Source organism: Tachysurus fulvidraco, chromosome 8 (genome assembly GCF_022655615.1).
Source record: "Tachysurus fulvidraco isolate hzauxx_2018 chromosome 8, HZAU_PFXX_2.0, whole genome shotgun sequence".
NCBI lineage: Eukaryota > Metazoa > Chordata > Actinopteri > Siluriformes > Bagridae > Tachysurus > Tachysurus fulvidraco.
Genome location: NC_062525.1, coordinates 5,238,939 through 5,253,563, shown reverse-complemented (window position 1 = coordinate 5,253,563; position 14,625 = coordinate 5,238,939). Strand labels below are relative to the sequence as shown.

General features: G+C 39.5%; 2 protein-coding genes across 2 annotated transcripts; one reads left to right on the top strand and one right to left on the bottom strand.

Annotated features, from left to right (window-relative positions):
- Positions 1-952: 952 nt before the first annotated feature.
- nat9 (N-acetyltransferase 9 (GCN5-related, putative)) lies at positions 953-7,224 on the top strand. The gene is made up of 7 exons (XM_027160453.2): positions 953-1,192; positions 2,686-2,795; positions 3,400-3,540; positions 4,290-4,349; positions 4,432-4,526; positions 5,984-6,185; positions 6,372-7,224. The coding sequence occupies exons 1-6, from the start codon at positions 1,116-1,118 to the stop codon at positions 6,152-6,154; spliced, it is 654 nt and encodes a 217-aa protein (XP_027016254.1). The 5' UTR covers positions 953-1,115; the 3' UTR covers positions 6,155-6,185; positions 6,372-7,224.
- lrrc59 (leucine rich repeat containing 59) lies at positions 7,047-12,737 on the bottom strand. Its single transcript, XM_047817055.1, has 8 exons — positions 12,579-12,737; positions 11,308-11,407; positions 10,526-10,585; positions 9,723-9,881; positions 9,027-9,131; positions 8,773-8,845; positions 8,500-8,691; positions 7,047-7,866 (listed from the first exon to the last, which is right to left on the bottom strand). Exons 2-8 carry the CDS (start codon positions 11,404-11,406, stop codon positions 7,610-7,612), a joined length of 945 nt encoding a protein of 314 aa, XP_047673011.1. The 5' UTR covers position 11,407; positions 12,579-12,737; the 3' UTR covers positions 7,047-7,609.
- Between the last annotated feature and the right edge of the window lie 1,888 nt (positions 12,738-14,625).

Sequence of the window (14,625 nt, the reverse complement as noted above, 5' to 3'; positions counted from 1 at the left end):
ACTAAAAATGTTCCCAACCCCAGTTCCATGTCCTGTACATTTTAGTGTTTCACCTCAATGACTGTTAATGAACGGATTAGTTGAGACAGGTGATTATAGACCAGGAGGTTCCTCCTGCATCTACGACTAATACCATAGAAATCTACACCTTGATGTCACCTTGGCTATGGCAGTTCATTGGAACGAATGCGTCAATAGAGCCGCCATCTTCGAACAGGGGACCCCGTCTTCCTTAATGCATCAGCGTCAATGTAGGCAAAGGTCTAAAGGAAATATAATCACCATAAATCGTCATGAATACGATTTTGTAGGTTTTTTTAACGGTCAGACATGTATTTATCATTGAGTCCAGAGAAAATTTAAGGTTTTGATATTAAGATAATCTACTTTTTCAAAATATAATGCATGGTGCTAGTAGGTCTAAGAATTTGAAGTACAAGACCCCTGTTCCAAGATGGCGGCGGTTTTGACGCATTTTTAGAACCCCAAACCCGACATCCATAGATATCTACATAGTTTTGCAATTTTGCATGCAGTAGGCTATAAGGTAAGTAGTGATTGTTAATTAGAAGTTTACTCAAGTGGAAGAATGTAAGTAATAAACTTAGACCTACTAGCACTAGGTATTATATTTTAAAAAAGTAGATTATCTTAATATCAAAACCTTAAATTGTCTCTGTTGTCTTAATGATAAATACAAAAAAAACTAAAAAAAAACAACTAGAAAATCGCATTCATGACGATTTATAGTGATTTATATTTCTGTGCCTACATTGACGCTGATGCTTTAAGAGAAGGGGGTCCCCTGTACCAAGATGGCGGCTCTATTGACGCATTCGTTCCAATGTACTGCCGTATACAAGGCGACATCTAGTGGATATCTATGGCTAATACAGAGGTTTTTATGGTTAGTGAAATTAAAGCGCCCTCGTGTGTTCTCCATAGGTAACTACAACTGCTGCTTTGGGCGCACGTTGATGACGCCTGTGTTGCTCTGTGTGTAAACATTTGACAGCTCCGGTGTCGCTTTAGCTATTTGTATTAGATTTGAGCGTTAAAAGTGTATAATAAAAATTAATTTCTATTTAAATGATTAAAAAATAATCGTTGGGAAGATGCGGCTGAATGAAGACACTTTACTGGAAGGCAGCAATGTTGTGTTGGTTCCCTACAACACTGAACATGTTCCCAGGTAACAGAAATATTGACTTTATTCATTAATAAATCTGCCTTTATATTTCTAAGTCAAACTAAAAACATACTCGTTAACTAGTAAACTAATCAAATCACTCAAAGTTAAATCTCAAGCTCAGTTAAATGACTATTCCTAGCATGTTTATGATAATAAGTAGATGAATGTTAACATTTGTGTGTTAGTGATTTCACCCAGATAATGAAGTACAGCTTTGTGCAAAAGTCTTCTTTTACTTCATTTTAGTTTAGTGTGCTCGTTCTGAACAAGTCAAGTAGCTTTTATTGTCATTTCAACTATATATAGCTGTTGCAGTACACAGTGACATGAGACAACGTTTCTCCAGGATCAGGGTGTTACATAAAACAAAGACAGGGCTAAGGACATGTAAGTTAGTCCTAGATACATAAAGTGCATCAGTGTAACCTGGTGCAAACAGTGCAGGACAAAAGACAGTGCAGGACAAAAGACAGTGCAGGACAAAAGACAAGACAGTGAGGACAAAAGACAGTGCAGGACAAAAGACAAGACAGTGCAGGACAAAAGACAAGACCGGTAAGACAAAAAAGACCGTGCAGGACAAAAGACAAGACAGTGTGGACAAAAGACAAGACAGTGCAGGACAAAAAACAAGAAAGTGCAGGACAAAAAAACAAGACAGTGCAGGACAAAAGACAATGAAGGACAAGAAAGAAAAGACAAAAAAGACAGTGCAGGACAAAAGACAAGACTGTGCAGGACAGATAGACAAAAGACAAGACAATGAGGACAAAAGACAAGACAGTGCAGGACAAAAGACAATGCAGGACAAGATAGAAAAGAAAAAAAGACAGTGCAGGACAAAAGACAAGACAGTGCAGGAAAAATAGACAAAAAGACAGTGCATGGCAAAAGACAGAAATGACAATACACAAAAGCAGCACCAGTGTAAATACTGTATGTCCAATATTGCATGTGCAGAAATACAGGAATGAATACATTAGTATTATAGCAGCAGTTACATGAGGTGTTGTAATATGTTGTAATGTGTTGTAATGTATTGTAATGTGTTGTAATGTATTGTAATGTGTTGTAATGTGTTGTAATGTGTTGTAATGTGTTGTAATCTGTTGTAATGTATTGTAATGTGTTGTAATGTATTGTGCTCATCAGCAATCAACTGAAATGAGAGACAGAATGTGTGCAAAGAACAAAAACAGTGTGCAAAGCAGCATGTAAACAGTTTGATGGATGTATATTGGATTGTATATTGTATATGGTTTAGGTGTGTGCAGTCTATACAGTTAGTGTGTGTGTGTGTGTGTGTGTGTGTGTGTGTGTGTGTGTGTGTGTGTGTGTGTGTGTGTTGTGCTCAGTACAGTCAGGTCAGTGTTGTGATTGTAGTCAGAAAAAGATTTGTTTTAAAAGATTTGTTTAACCACATTATAAAATGAGCAAATACTGAGAGTGAAAAGCAGTTAAATGAAGCCCTGAACGAACCTGTGGATGTTTAGATATCACCAGTGGATGACGTCAGAGGAGCTGCAGAAACTCACGGCGTCTGAACCTCTAACCCTGGACCAGGAATATGACATGCAGAGAAGCTGGAGAGAGGATGATGATAGTAAGGGTTTCTTCTTGTTTTCCTTCACACACACACACACACACACACACACACACACACACACACACACACACACACACACACACACACACACACACACACACACACACAGATATGTGTAGCTTAATGCTGCTTTCTCACTGTGTATTCCAATGAATTTCTAACAATTACAATTTTTAGTTGATGTACATATTGTATATAATTCGTAAAGACACGTCTGTGATAAATATTATGTTATATAGATTTGTTGAGAAATTCCCAGCAATCCCGTTGAGTTTAAACCTTTTTTAAACGGCTCGATTTTGTGCTCGATCGATGTCTACAAATATCAAAAATATCTGTAGGTTCTAGGATTACGTTTTTAAACTCATCCACTTCAAGTCAGTTTATCATTATCTTTAAATAAGTAAATAGAAGAAAAGTGGCTCAGATTATTGCGATATCATTTCTCGCTGATTTCATGTTCTCTCTGTTCTTATCGCCAAAGTGCTCTGTAAAAAAAGTGAAAACAGCCTAATATCACATATGACATGATGAGAATGATTTAATTCAGCACACTGTGAACAGCAGTCCATTATTGAACACGTTTCACCTGTAAATACAGAGTGCACGTTCATCGTCCTGGACAAACAGAGATGGACAGATCCAAGCTTCTCAGAGGAAGAGTGTATGGTGGGAGACGTCAACCTTTTCCTGACTGACCCCAGTGACCCGTCACTGGCTGAGCTGGAGATCATGATAGCAGGTGATTGACTTGATGGTTCACTTATTTGGTATGATCCAGTTGAGTCACCGATTCATTATAATTCAGTTAAAGTTTGTTTAGGTTCACTGATTCATCAGGATTCAGGTGATAGTCTTAATGATTCACTGATTCATTAGGATTCAGTTACAGGCCTTAATGATTTAATGATTTGTTATGATTCAGTTATGGTCTTAATGATTCACTGATTCATTAGGATTCAGTTAAAAGCCTTAATGATTTAGTGATTTGTTATGATTCAGGTGATAGTCTTAATGATTCACTGAATCATTATGAGTCGGGAGATGGTCCTAATGATTCACTGATTCATTATGAGTCGGGAGATGGTCCTAATGATTCACTGATTCATTATGAGTCGGGAGATGGTCCTAATGATTCAGTGATTCATTATGAGTCGGGAGATGGTCCTAATGATTCAGTGATGCATTATGAGTCAGGAGATGGTCCTAATGATTCACTGATTCATTATGAGTCGGGAGATGGTCCTAATGATTCACTGATTCATTATGAGTCAGGAGATGGTCCTAATGATTCAGTGATTCATTATGAGTCGGGAGATGGTCCTAATGATTCAGTGATTCATTACGATTCAGGTAAAGGTCCTAATGATTTACAGCTTTATTTGTTCTAACGATTCACTGTGACCTGTGCTGAAACGTTTTGGACTAAGCATTATTCCTTTAACTCTATTTAAACCACTTCATCTATTTAAATCATGTTTCTTTGCACAGAGCCCAGCTACAGAGGCAGAGGTTATGGCAAAGAAGTGACATGTATGATGATGCATTACGGTGAGATCAGAAATAATAAAAATATATAAATCTTCAGACTGTATCGATTTTATATTTCATTATTTTTAATAAACATCCACAGGCATCAACAAACTCGGCATCAAGAAATACGAAGTGAAAATCGGCTTGGAAAACCGGATCAGTGTAGAGATGTTCAGAAAGCTCCAGTTTCAAGAGGTACAAATGAATAGAATCTTAAAATAATGAAACGTGGCACGGCATCGATTTATTTTCCACAACAGCAGCTCTGACGGTAGTGCAGTTGTCATCCGCATCACAGTGAACTTAAGTAAAGTTGGCCTCATATTCACAGATTCATGTTTCCCGAGTCAATTGCTCCTGAACGAAAGGGTGTTACTACACAAATAACACCTATTTTTTTATCGTAGCAATGTATAGAGGCAGCTACAACCAAATTTTTATCAAAATCGGCTTTCCTCTGCGGTGGACAAAATACACATCTCTATGTGCAGACAACTGAGAGATTCCAAGGGACCGTCTGCAAAGTGCAAAAAACATTTTTATAATATAAAAAATTCATAAAAATTAAACAAAAAGACATTTCCCCAAAATAAGTGTTGTAGTATATCTATTAGGACATAAGTGATGTGTGATCTGAGTTTGGTGACCGTACAGTGTATTACAGTAAAGTTATTGACTGTTTTTCTAGTATTCGCTTTTCGGGTTTTGCACTTTGCAGACGGTCCCTTGGAATCTGTTTCTCGGTCGTCTGCACATAGAGATGTGTATTTTGTCCACCGGGGAGGAAAGCCGATTTTGAGAAAGATTTGGTTCTAGCTGCCTCTCTACATTACTACGATAAAAAAGAGGTGTTATTTGTGTAATAACCACCCTTTAGTTCAGGAGCTATTGACTCGGGAAACTTGAATCTGTGAATATGAGGCCAATTTTACTTAAGTTCAGTGTGATGTGTACGTTTGCACTCAATCTAATAAAACGATCATTTCTATAGTAACAGCTCGTTCACGGGGACCCGGACGCACCACATAACCTAAGACTAACAATTAATTCATTCATTCATTCATTTTCTACCACTTATCCAAACTACCTCGGGTCACGGAGAGCCTGTGCCTCAGGCGTCATCGGGCATCGAGGCAGGATACACCCTGGACGAAGTGCCAACCCATCACAGGGCACACACACACTCTCATTCACTCACACACTACGGACAATTTACCACAGATGCCAATCAACCTACCATGCATGTCTTTGGACCGGGGGAGGAAACCGGAGTACCCGGAGGAAACCCCCGAAGCACGGGGAGAATATGCAAACTCCACACACACAAGGCAGAGGCGGGAATCGAACCCCAAACCCGGGAGGTGTGAGGCAAACATGCTAACCACTAAGCCACCGTGCCCCCCAAGACTAACAATAAATATATTAAAAATAAAAATAAAACCTGCTGTTATTAGAAATGAATCAATTCCTGCATGGAAACAGTGACTCGATGCTTCACACGACCCTATCAATGTTTAATTAATTACTTATCGTATTTATCGACCTGTCGCTTTATCGTCACGTCTGCTGCTGTTTTATTTTAAATGAAGTTCCTTCCTCGTTGAACAAATAAACCTTTAACCTTTGTCGATCTTTCCTCTCTCCGTCCCCAGCTATCCGTCAGCGAGGTGTTTCAGGAAGTGACTCTTGGCCTGACTGTGAACGAGGCATCATGGGAAGAGCTGCTGGGCGGCACGGATATCGAGGGAAGAGAGTACAGGAAAACGCGGGACTCCAGGCACAGAGCTAAACATTCAACAACCACCGGCGCCGACGGGAACTGAGAGGAAAGGGAATTTTAATAAGATCCAAAGAGTGAGTATGAGATGAAAGTAAATCTGATGCGTCACGTCGCACCGTTAACACGGCCTTCGCGTTCCATCAAGTCCGAAATCATCCACGTACAGTATGATCCGCTTTAAAGCATTTTTTTTTTTTTTTTAATTTCCTGACACATTTACCTCAATGAACACACAGTTTTTGCTCCTTTTAATATTTCAGTATCGTCTGGATTTAAGAAGCAAGTTTTCACCACTGACTCAGATATCACGGGGATCCTGGATGAATCTACTGACTGTTTTCGAAAAATGTTCATCGCTTTTTCTTTTCATCACGTGTAAAATGACCGGTTCGTATAAAATATATACGAAACGCAAAAGTCACCTTCACTGTATCCGTTCTCTACTGTACATCACCACCTCTGCGTGCACACACACACACCCCCCAAGTGTTTTCAGAAAAATAGGAGGCGTTATTTTGTCCAGCAGAGGAACGATTTCACATTCAAGACAACTTCTCTTGGTCTATCAGTGAAGAAAAAAAACATCAATCCTTACTTACCAAGATGTCATTTAAATCCTGGATCATTCTCAGCACAGGTAATGTGAGTGAAAGTAAAATACTGTAAGTAAGAAATTAAACGCTGTGCTGTTTTAGGAAATAAATCAGTGCTGTGGTAGTGTATTGAAGCCCCGGTGATGTTTTTTTTTAATATACAAAAGCAACGTTGTATAAAACCTGGACTAACGTCAAAGATACAGTTATAGTAAATGAATCTACACCTTCCGACCAATCAGAATCAAGAATTCAGCGACGCACTAGACGTAAAGAAACAGGATGCAGATTTGCAATGCGATGAAATTTATTTATGCCGTTAATCTTCCAAAATCATCAGAGTAACAATTAAAATAACTTTTTATTATTATTATTATTATTATTACAAATGTATACAAATCCATACTCGTAGTACATACACAGTGCCGAGGAAGACGGCCAGGTGAAACCCTGCTTCCTGATGCTCACGTATATAACGGTAGATGTGTCCTGGGTGAGGAAATAAACTTGAATGACATAAGCAAGAGTTGTTGTTGTTTTTTTTGCATTATACTGGAAGAGAAAATGGCACTGTTTGTACATTTGTACCCATGTGTTTTTCCTACATCATTAGAAATATGGACGCATGCTCCCAATGCAGCAGCCGTGCGATTTAATAAGATATTTACGAACAATTCATAAGGCGCCGAATGGTCACATTTGATAAGTTTCTTTGTTCAGTAGCTCGAAAGCAGCTGGAAAGACCTGAAGTCCACTTTCTCTAGTTTCAGTTCTGGAAAACTGATCATTTTTTCCCCTAAACCGCCATAATTTTAAAACGAGACACGGAAACAGGGGAACATTTTCCCGTGTAGTTCCCTAGTACACACATTTTCACCGTCTCGTCAGTCCGAGCCAGAGAGGTGTCATTGTTGGAGGTCAGAGATTTTCTGCATAACTTGTTGCACCACATCCAGGCTTCGAGCCCAGCTCAGCACCTCATCTGTGTACAGATTTACAGGAGCACAAAACGCCTCCTTCTTCAGCTCAGTGACCCGACAAGTACCGATCACTGCTGCAGTGCTGACGATGAGCAAGAAGACAATCCTGAGGAAGAGAGAGAAGATCCGAGAGCACGCAGAGCGTCTGGTCTGAGGAGCAGGACCGGAGACCTTCTTTTTATCTGCAGGAAGGAGAAATGAGAGAAATTATAACACTAGTACAGTGTTGTGTTAACATGTCCACTTGGTCTTATAGGTTAGTTATGGTGAGAGATTTAGTCTGTATTGACTCCATGTTACTTCATATCACAAACAGGCTACACAAAGTGACATGATACATTACAGGAAAGATGAAAAGTTATGAGTTATTTAGGTTCTGAGAATTTATATAAAATTGGCTAAATGTTCAGATCTCCTTCTGTTTTCAATTCTTTCATACTGTGGTATATAAGCCTATCTGTGGTACACTAGTACTATCAAAATACTGAGGCCATGACAGCACTGAGGCCACGCCTCCTTCACTGTGACTGACATCACTGTAGCCACACCTCCTTCACTGTGACTGACATCACTGTAGCCACACCTCCTTCACTGAGACTGACAGCACTCAGACCACGCCTCCTTCACTGTGACTGACATCAATGTAGCCACGACTCCTTCACTGTGTATGACAGCACTGTGACTGACAAAACTGTAGCCACGCCTCCTTCACTGTGACTGACATCACTGTAGCCACGCCTCCTTCACGCCTTAGCACCTCCTAACCTCTCTACCTCACGGCCTCTACCTTCTCAGGCGTATGATGCGTAACCCACCTTGATTTTGGCTGGCTCTCTTTTTCTTCTCCTCTTTCTTCTTTTTCTGTTGTTCCTGTGCAGCCTGAGCAGCCACCTGCGCTTCGTATTCCTTCCTTTTCCTCTCCTTCTCCTCTGCCTTTTTCTTTTTCTGTGCTTCTCTTTCTCTGGCCTCTCTCTCCTTCTGCCTCGCTTCTCTTTTCTTCTCTTGTTCTGGAAGACAGAGATAATAATAATTGAGTGTTTGTGTTTTGTACGTGTAAAGAAACGCACACGGGGAATGCGCTTATCTACCTTTCTCCTTCAGTAGCCGGCGTTCTCGCTCCTTATCTGCTTCTTCCTGGAGAAACTTCATGTGTTGGAGAACCTGAGCAGAACAAGATAGGAGGACACTCTGAAGTTAGCTGGAATTTAAAGCCTGACTTGTTCTCAGTTCTAAGTTACTTTGGATGAATTTGCTAGATGACTAGATGTAAATATAATCTGTGGACTGTTCCACGTTCTTTTCAGCAGGAATGACAACATTTTGGGTGTAGAAACTCTCTCACCTGCCCTGCACACTGCCTGCACTGTTTCTCATACAGACAGTCGCCTGCAGCTTTGGCCAGCGTCGGCTCCAGAGGGTTGTCTTTAAGGTCCAGCCACTTCAGACTCTACAAACACAGATAGTTGCAAGAATAACACTAAAACGGATGATCTGAGGATTTTAAGATATCCCACAATGGGCTTGTTTTGTTAGTCAGTAAATCTGTCAATAAGATCCAAAGAGTGAGTATGAGATGAAAGTAAATCTGATGCGTCGCGTCGCACCGTTAATTGTCAGTCTGTAATCAGAAAAGTTTCAGAAATGATGATTATTTTACATTCACATGCATTTGATAAATGGCTATCAGGTGTAGGTTTCGGAGCACGTTCACAAAACAGCCAATTTACATTTTAGCCACGCCTACAAAACTCCATAAAAGGAAAAGCTCACAGAGCGACAAATAATTTGAGCGTCTCCTCATTTACTCTGTAAAAGATCATGTGATGTACAAACACATTTGTTTGTATTCCTGATAAATGGCACTTTATCCAGATTGTTGATACTTATTGCATATGTTATGACTGCATTTGTTCCCCTGAGAGTTTACAGACATTAGTCTTTCAAAGTCTTTGAGCGAATCGCATGCTAATGGGAACACGTAAGCTTATACAGTGAGACCTGACATGTAAACGTACGAAATCTGATCTCATGTACTGACCCTTAGCTGGCAGAAGCTGAGAGGCAACATGGTCAGCTTGTTGTTGTACAGATCCAGATGCTGCAGGCTGGAAAGTTGCCCGATCTCCTCTGGCAGGCTCACCAGCTGATTCTTGCTCAGGTCGACTTTAACCAGGTGAGTCAGCATACAGAAATCAGGCTGCAGAAAGAAAACAGAGAGTAAAGTTTAGGAACAACATGTAGAGCCTCTTTAAATATATATGGTTGTTTTTTTTTTTTTACACCTGGTCACTTGATGTGTTTTCTGAGATCCGATAGCTATCCGATGGTAAAAGAGAGAATACACATGAAGTCACCAAGTGTAAAAAGGCCCTTTAACAGAGGAGACAGTTAGCTGATTAAGGAGCTGATATTAACCAGATATATGCAAATATAAGAAGATCCAGAGATCCTCATAATAATCTATTCAACTTTAAAAAAAGTTTGGACAAACAGTTTAAAAAAATAAATGAAAATAAATAAAGAGTCTTCCCTGATTGGGATTGGACTATATCCCATGTCTGATATCTGGTATAGGGTTCGGTTGCTTAGGTCTATGGATATGTTTAATGTCTCAATGAGTTGCATCACAATAAAGATGAAAAAATAAGGAATAAACCACTTAGGCTGTGCTATTATAGAAAAATAATCAACAACAGGGTTACTGCGATGAAGTTACTGTGTTACATAAACGTCTCCTTTATAAAACCTCACACAGTTTCAAGTTTGTTAAATTTTAAACGTACTGTAAAGCTGTTCAGGATCAAGGAATAAACACAGTTGTGGTGAAAAGGTAGAACTTACAGTTAGGGTTGTGAGATTGTTACAGGAAAGGTCCAGTACTGTGGCTTTGGGAACAGCAGCCTGAAAAACAAATGTTAGAAAGATATTTTACACTCTGGTGAATCAAATACTACAACCAAGTGGCAGTTTCCTAAATGAGAATGAGAAAGCAGCAATTTTTACAAGACTTTATGACTCTACGAGCATGTTCTTTAGAGCTAATGCAGATTTAAATGAGCTTCTCAGTATTCTTTACTATAGTGACGTTTACAGACATTTTGCTTTACTATAGTGACACTTGGATGCAGTTATCGTTACTATAGTGACACTTGGATGCAGTTATCGTTACTATAGTGACACTTGGATGCAGTTATCGTTACTATAGTGACACTTGGATGCAGTTATCTTTACTATAGTGACAATTGGATGCAGTTATCTTTACTATAGTGACAATTGGATGCAGTTATCGTTACTATAGTGACACTTGGATGCAGTTATCGTTACTATAGTGACACTTGGATGCAGTTATCGTTACTATAGTGACACTTGGATGCAGTTATCTTTACTATAGTGACACTTGGATGCAGTTATCTTTACTATAGTGACACTTGGATGCAGTTATCGTTACTATAGTGACACTTGGATGCAGTTATCTTTACTATAGTGACACTTGGATGCAGTTATCTTTACTATAGTGACACTTGGATGCAGTTATCGTTACTATAGTGACACTTGGATGCAGTTATCGTTACTATAGTGACACTTGGATGCAGTTATCTTTACTATAATTCACAGACACTTACAAGCTCCTTCACTGGGACTTCTGTGAGGTTACACAGACTGAGGTCCAGCTCATTTCCATCCACTTTGTCTCGAAGACTCTCGACTTTGGCTTTATTCATTCTGTGAACATGTAAAACAAAATAAGAGACCAGGTTAAAGTGGTAATAAAATGCAATATACAGTGAACAGGGTAGTGATTAGTTATCGTTCCCTACTGTAGAGCTTCAGTAGTGATTAGTTATCGTTCCCTACTGTAGAGCTTCAGTAGTGATTAGTTATCATTCCCTAATGTAGAGCTTCAGTAGTGATTATTTATCATTCCCTACTGTAGAGCTTCAGTAGTGATTAGTTATCGTTCCCTACTGTAGAGCTTCAGTAGTGATTAGTTATCGTTCCCTACTGTAGAGCTTCAGTAGTGATTATTTATCATTCCCTAATGTAGAGCTTCAGTAGTGATTAGTTATCGTTCCCTACTGTAGAGCTTCACTAGTGATTAGTTATCATTCCCTACTGTAGAGCTTCAGTAGTGATTAGTTATCATTCCCTACTGTAGAGCTTCAGTAGTGATTAGTTATCATTCCCTACTGTAGAGCTTCAGTAGTGATTAGTTATCATTCCCTACTGTAGTGATTAGTTATCATTCCCTACTGTAGTGATTAGTTATCATTCCCTACTGTAGTGATTAGTTATCACTCCCTACTGTAGTGATTAGTTATCATTCCCTACTGTAGTGATTAGTTATCACTCCCTACTGTAGTGATTAGTTATCACTCCCTACTGTAGAGCTTCAGTAGTGATTAGTTATCATTCCCTACTGTAGAGCTTCAGTAGTGATTAGTTATCATTCCCTACTGTAGAGCTTCAGTAGTGATTAGTTATCATTCCCTACTGTAGAGCTTCAGTAGTGATTAGTTATCACTCCCTACTGTAGTGATTAGTTATCACTCCCTACTGTAGAGCTTCAGTAGTGATTAGTTATCATTCCCTAATGTAGAGCTTCAGTAGTGATTAGTTATCATTCCCTACTGTAGAGCTTCAGTAGTGATTAGTTATCATTCCCTACTGTAGAGCTTCAGTAGTGATTAGTTATCATTCCCTACTGTAGAGCTTCAGTAGTGATTAGTTATCATTCCCTACTGTAGAGCTTCACTAGTGATTAGTTATCATTCCCTACTGTAGAGCTTCAGTGACACTTTAACTGAACTACAAATGTTAGCAAACTAGCTCACTTAGCATAGAGCTAATGGTGTGTATTAACAGCACTGCGCACCAAACGTTAAGTGAAACTTACGTTTTTCTGCTGTGACAACACGCTATTACACCAGTACACAGACCCCGCACTCAGACCACAGCTGAACGTTGAAATGTAAGTGACTGTAAATCCACGTCATTCATTCGCCGTTGAGCTGGCAGCGATAGGTCCCGCACGGCCGTGTCCCAAATTACCCTTCACACCCTACACAAGAGCACTACGAATTGAATCGCGTGCACGCTGTTCTAGTGCACTGCGTATTCGATAGGAAGCGGTTTGGACTGCTGCCTACGTCATTACGCCAGCTCGAATTTCATTGGGCAATGTGCAACATTTTCACACTGTCGGTTACACCGTACTGAAAAAGGGGTGAACGCGCCATCTTTCGGTTTGGAGTTAGCAGTTTCCTCCCATTGTACACAAACATGCCTGTAGGTGAACTGTGTGTGTGTGTGTGTGTGTGTGTGTGTGTGTGTGTGTGTGTGTGTGTGTGTGTGTGTGTGTGTGTGTGTGTGTGTGTGTGTGTGTGTGTGTGTGTGTGTGTGTCAGTGTGTGTGTGTGTGTGTGTGTGTGTGTGTGTCAGTGTGTCAGATCCTGTGATGGACTGACCTCCTGTCCAGTGTCTAGTGTTCCTAGGGTTTGTTTACTGTGGATGGTCCACCATCCACGTCCCTATAAACGCTGTTAATACATCAACAGATTAGAACAAGTGCATCAGTAGAAACCGGTGACAAAGCTGGTGTTATAGAATATTAATCTAAGAGATTTGACTCTGAATCGACTCACTTGCAGAAAATAAACCACACTCAGGTCATTATTGTTATTTAATACGCTGTATTAATGAACAATGAATGAAATCGTTTTTCTTTTTTTTTCAGCCATACATTTTTATCTGTTTGATTATATGTGGTGTGAAAAAAAAACAAATAGCAAATGAATTTACATCATTTACTGTCCAGTGTCATCTAAATGAGGATGAGGTTCCCTTCAGAGCCTCATCTCAGGGAGTTTTTTTCCTTGTCATCATTGCCTCAGACTTGCTCATTAGGGATAAATGTAAACAAATTGCATTGAAATTTAATTGAAACAAAAGAATAATTTTCACTCTGATTCGAATCAGCAGGCCAACTTATCAGCCTGGAAGTGCCTTTAGATGATCTTCATCCAGGATGAGATGCCAGGAGGCGAAAGTACAGGAAGAACAAAAGTGGACCGAGATCCGAACCCTGGAGTACAACTGTGGCGAGACAGTTTCAAAGTGAGACAAATTCAAAAAGTAGTCAGCGAGGTATATTTGTTAGAAAGAAATGTTTATTGTTTTTCTTTTATATATAGGTTTGTTTTATAAAAGTGATCAATGTATAGACTCAGTTCATCTCTTCTACTGTGGATCGCAGTCATTGTCGACGTCGATGGCTGCAAAGTGAAAATAAGACCGGACAAAATTCTACATTTGCGTTCGAGAGCAGGAAATGAAACTCTGCGCTCGTTGTGTACTTTATGCGTTTAAGATGGAAGCTGCCTCTAACATGGCGCGACGTCTGGAGTTTTCTCTGTGACCAAACATCTATCCGAACACATACAATTTCACTGCACAGCTACACGTCTATCGCATCCAAAGACAAACCCATACACCAACGGCATCTACGTGAACCTCTGTACCCAAGTTAAAGGATCTAGTGTTAAGTGTAAACATCTACTGCAAACGTCCACTTCTTTAATTAACATGTGTATGAGAGGTCTAAGGAAAACAAATATACAAACAAACAAACTGTAGAAATGATCATTATTATTATTACATCACATCCTTACTAACATATCACACATATTGAACACATCCGACATGACCGAGTTGCTAGTTTATTATTTACTAGATTGGGATCGGTAATAAACTGGCTTAACCTAGCTTATTACAACGATAATAAGTGCTAACGATTCTAAAACCAAACCAGGATGTTTTTATTGTCCGAAGAGAGATCATAAACTTGAATTCCTGTCCAGACGAATCTTGACAATGGGCTCAAAGTGAAAAACTTTGTTTTTTTCTCTCTAAGCGAGTCCCTAGCTAAGAAAACAAGTGGCTAGC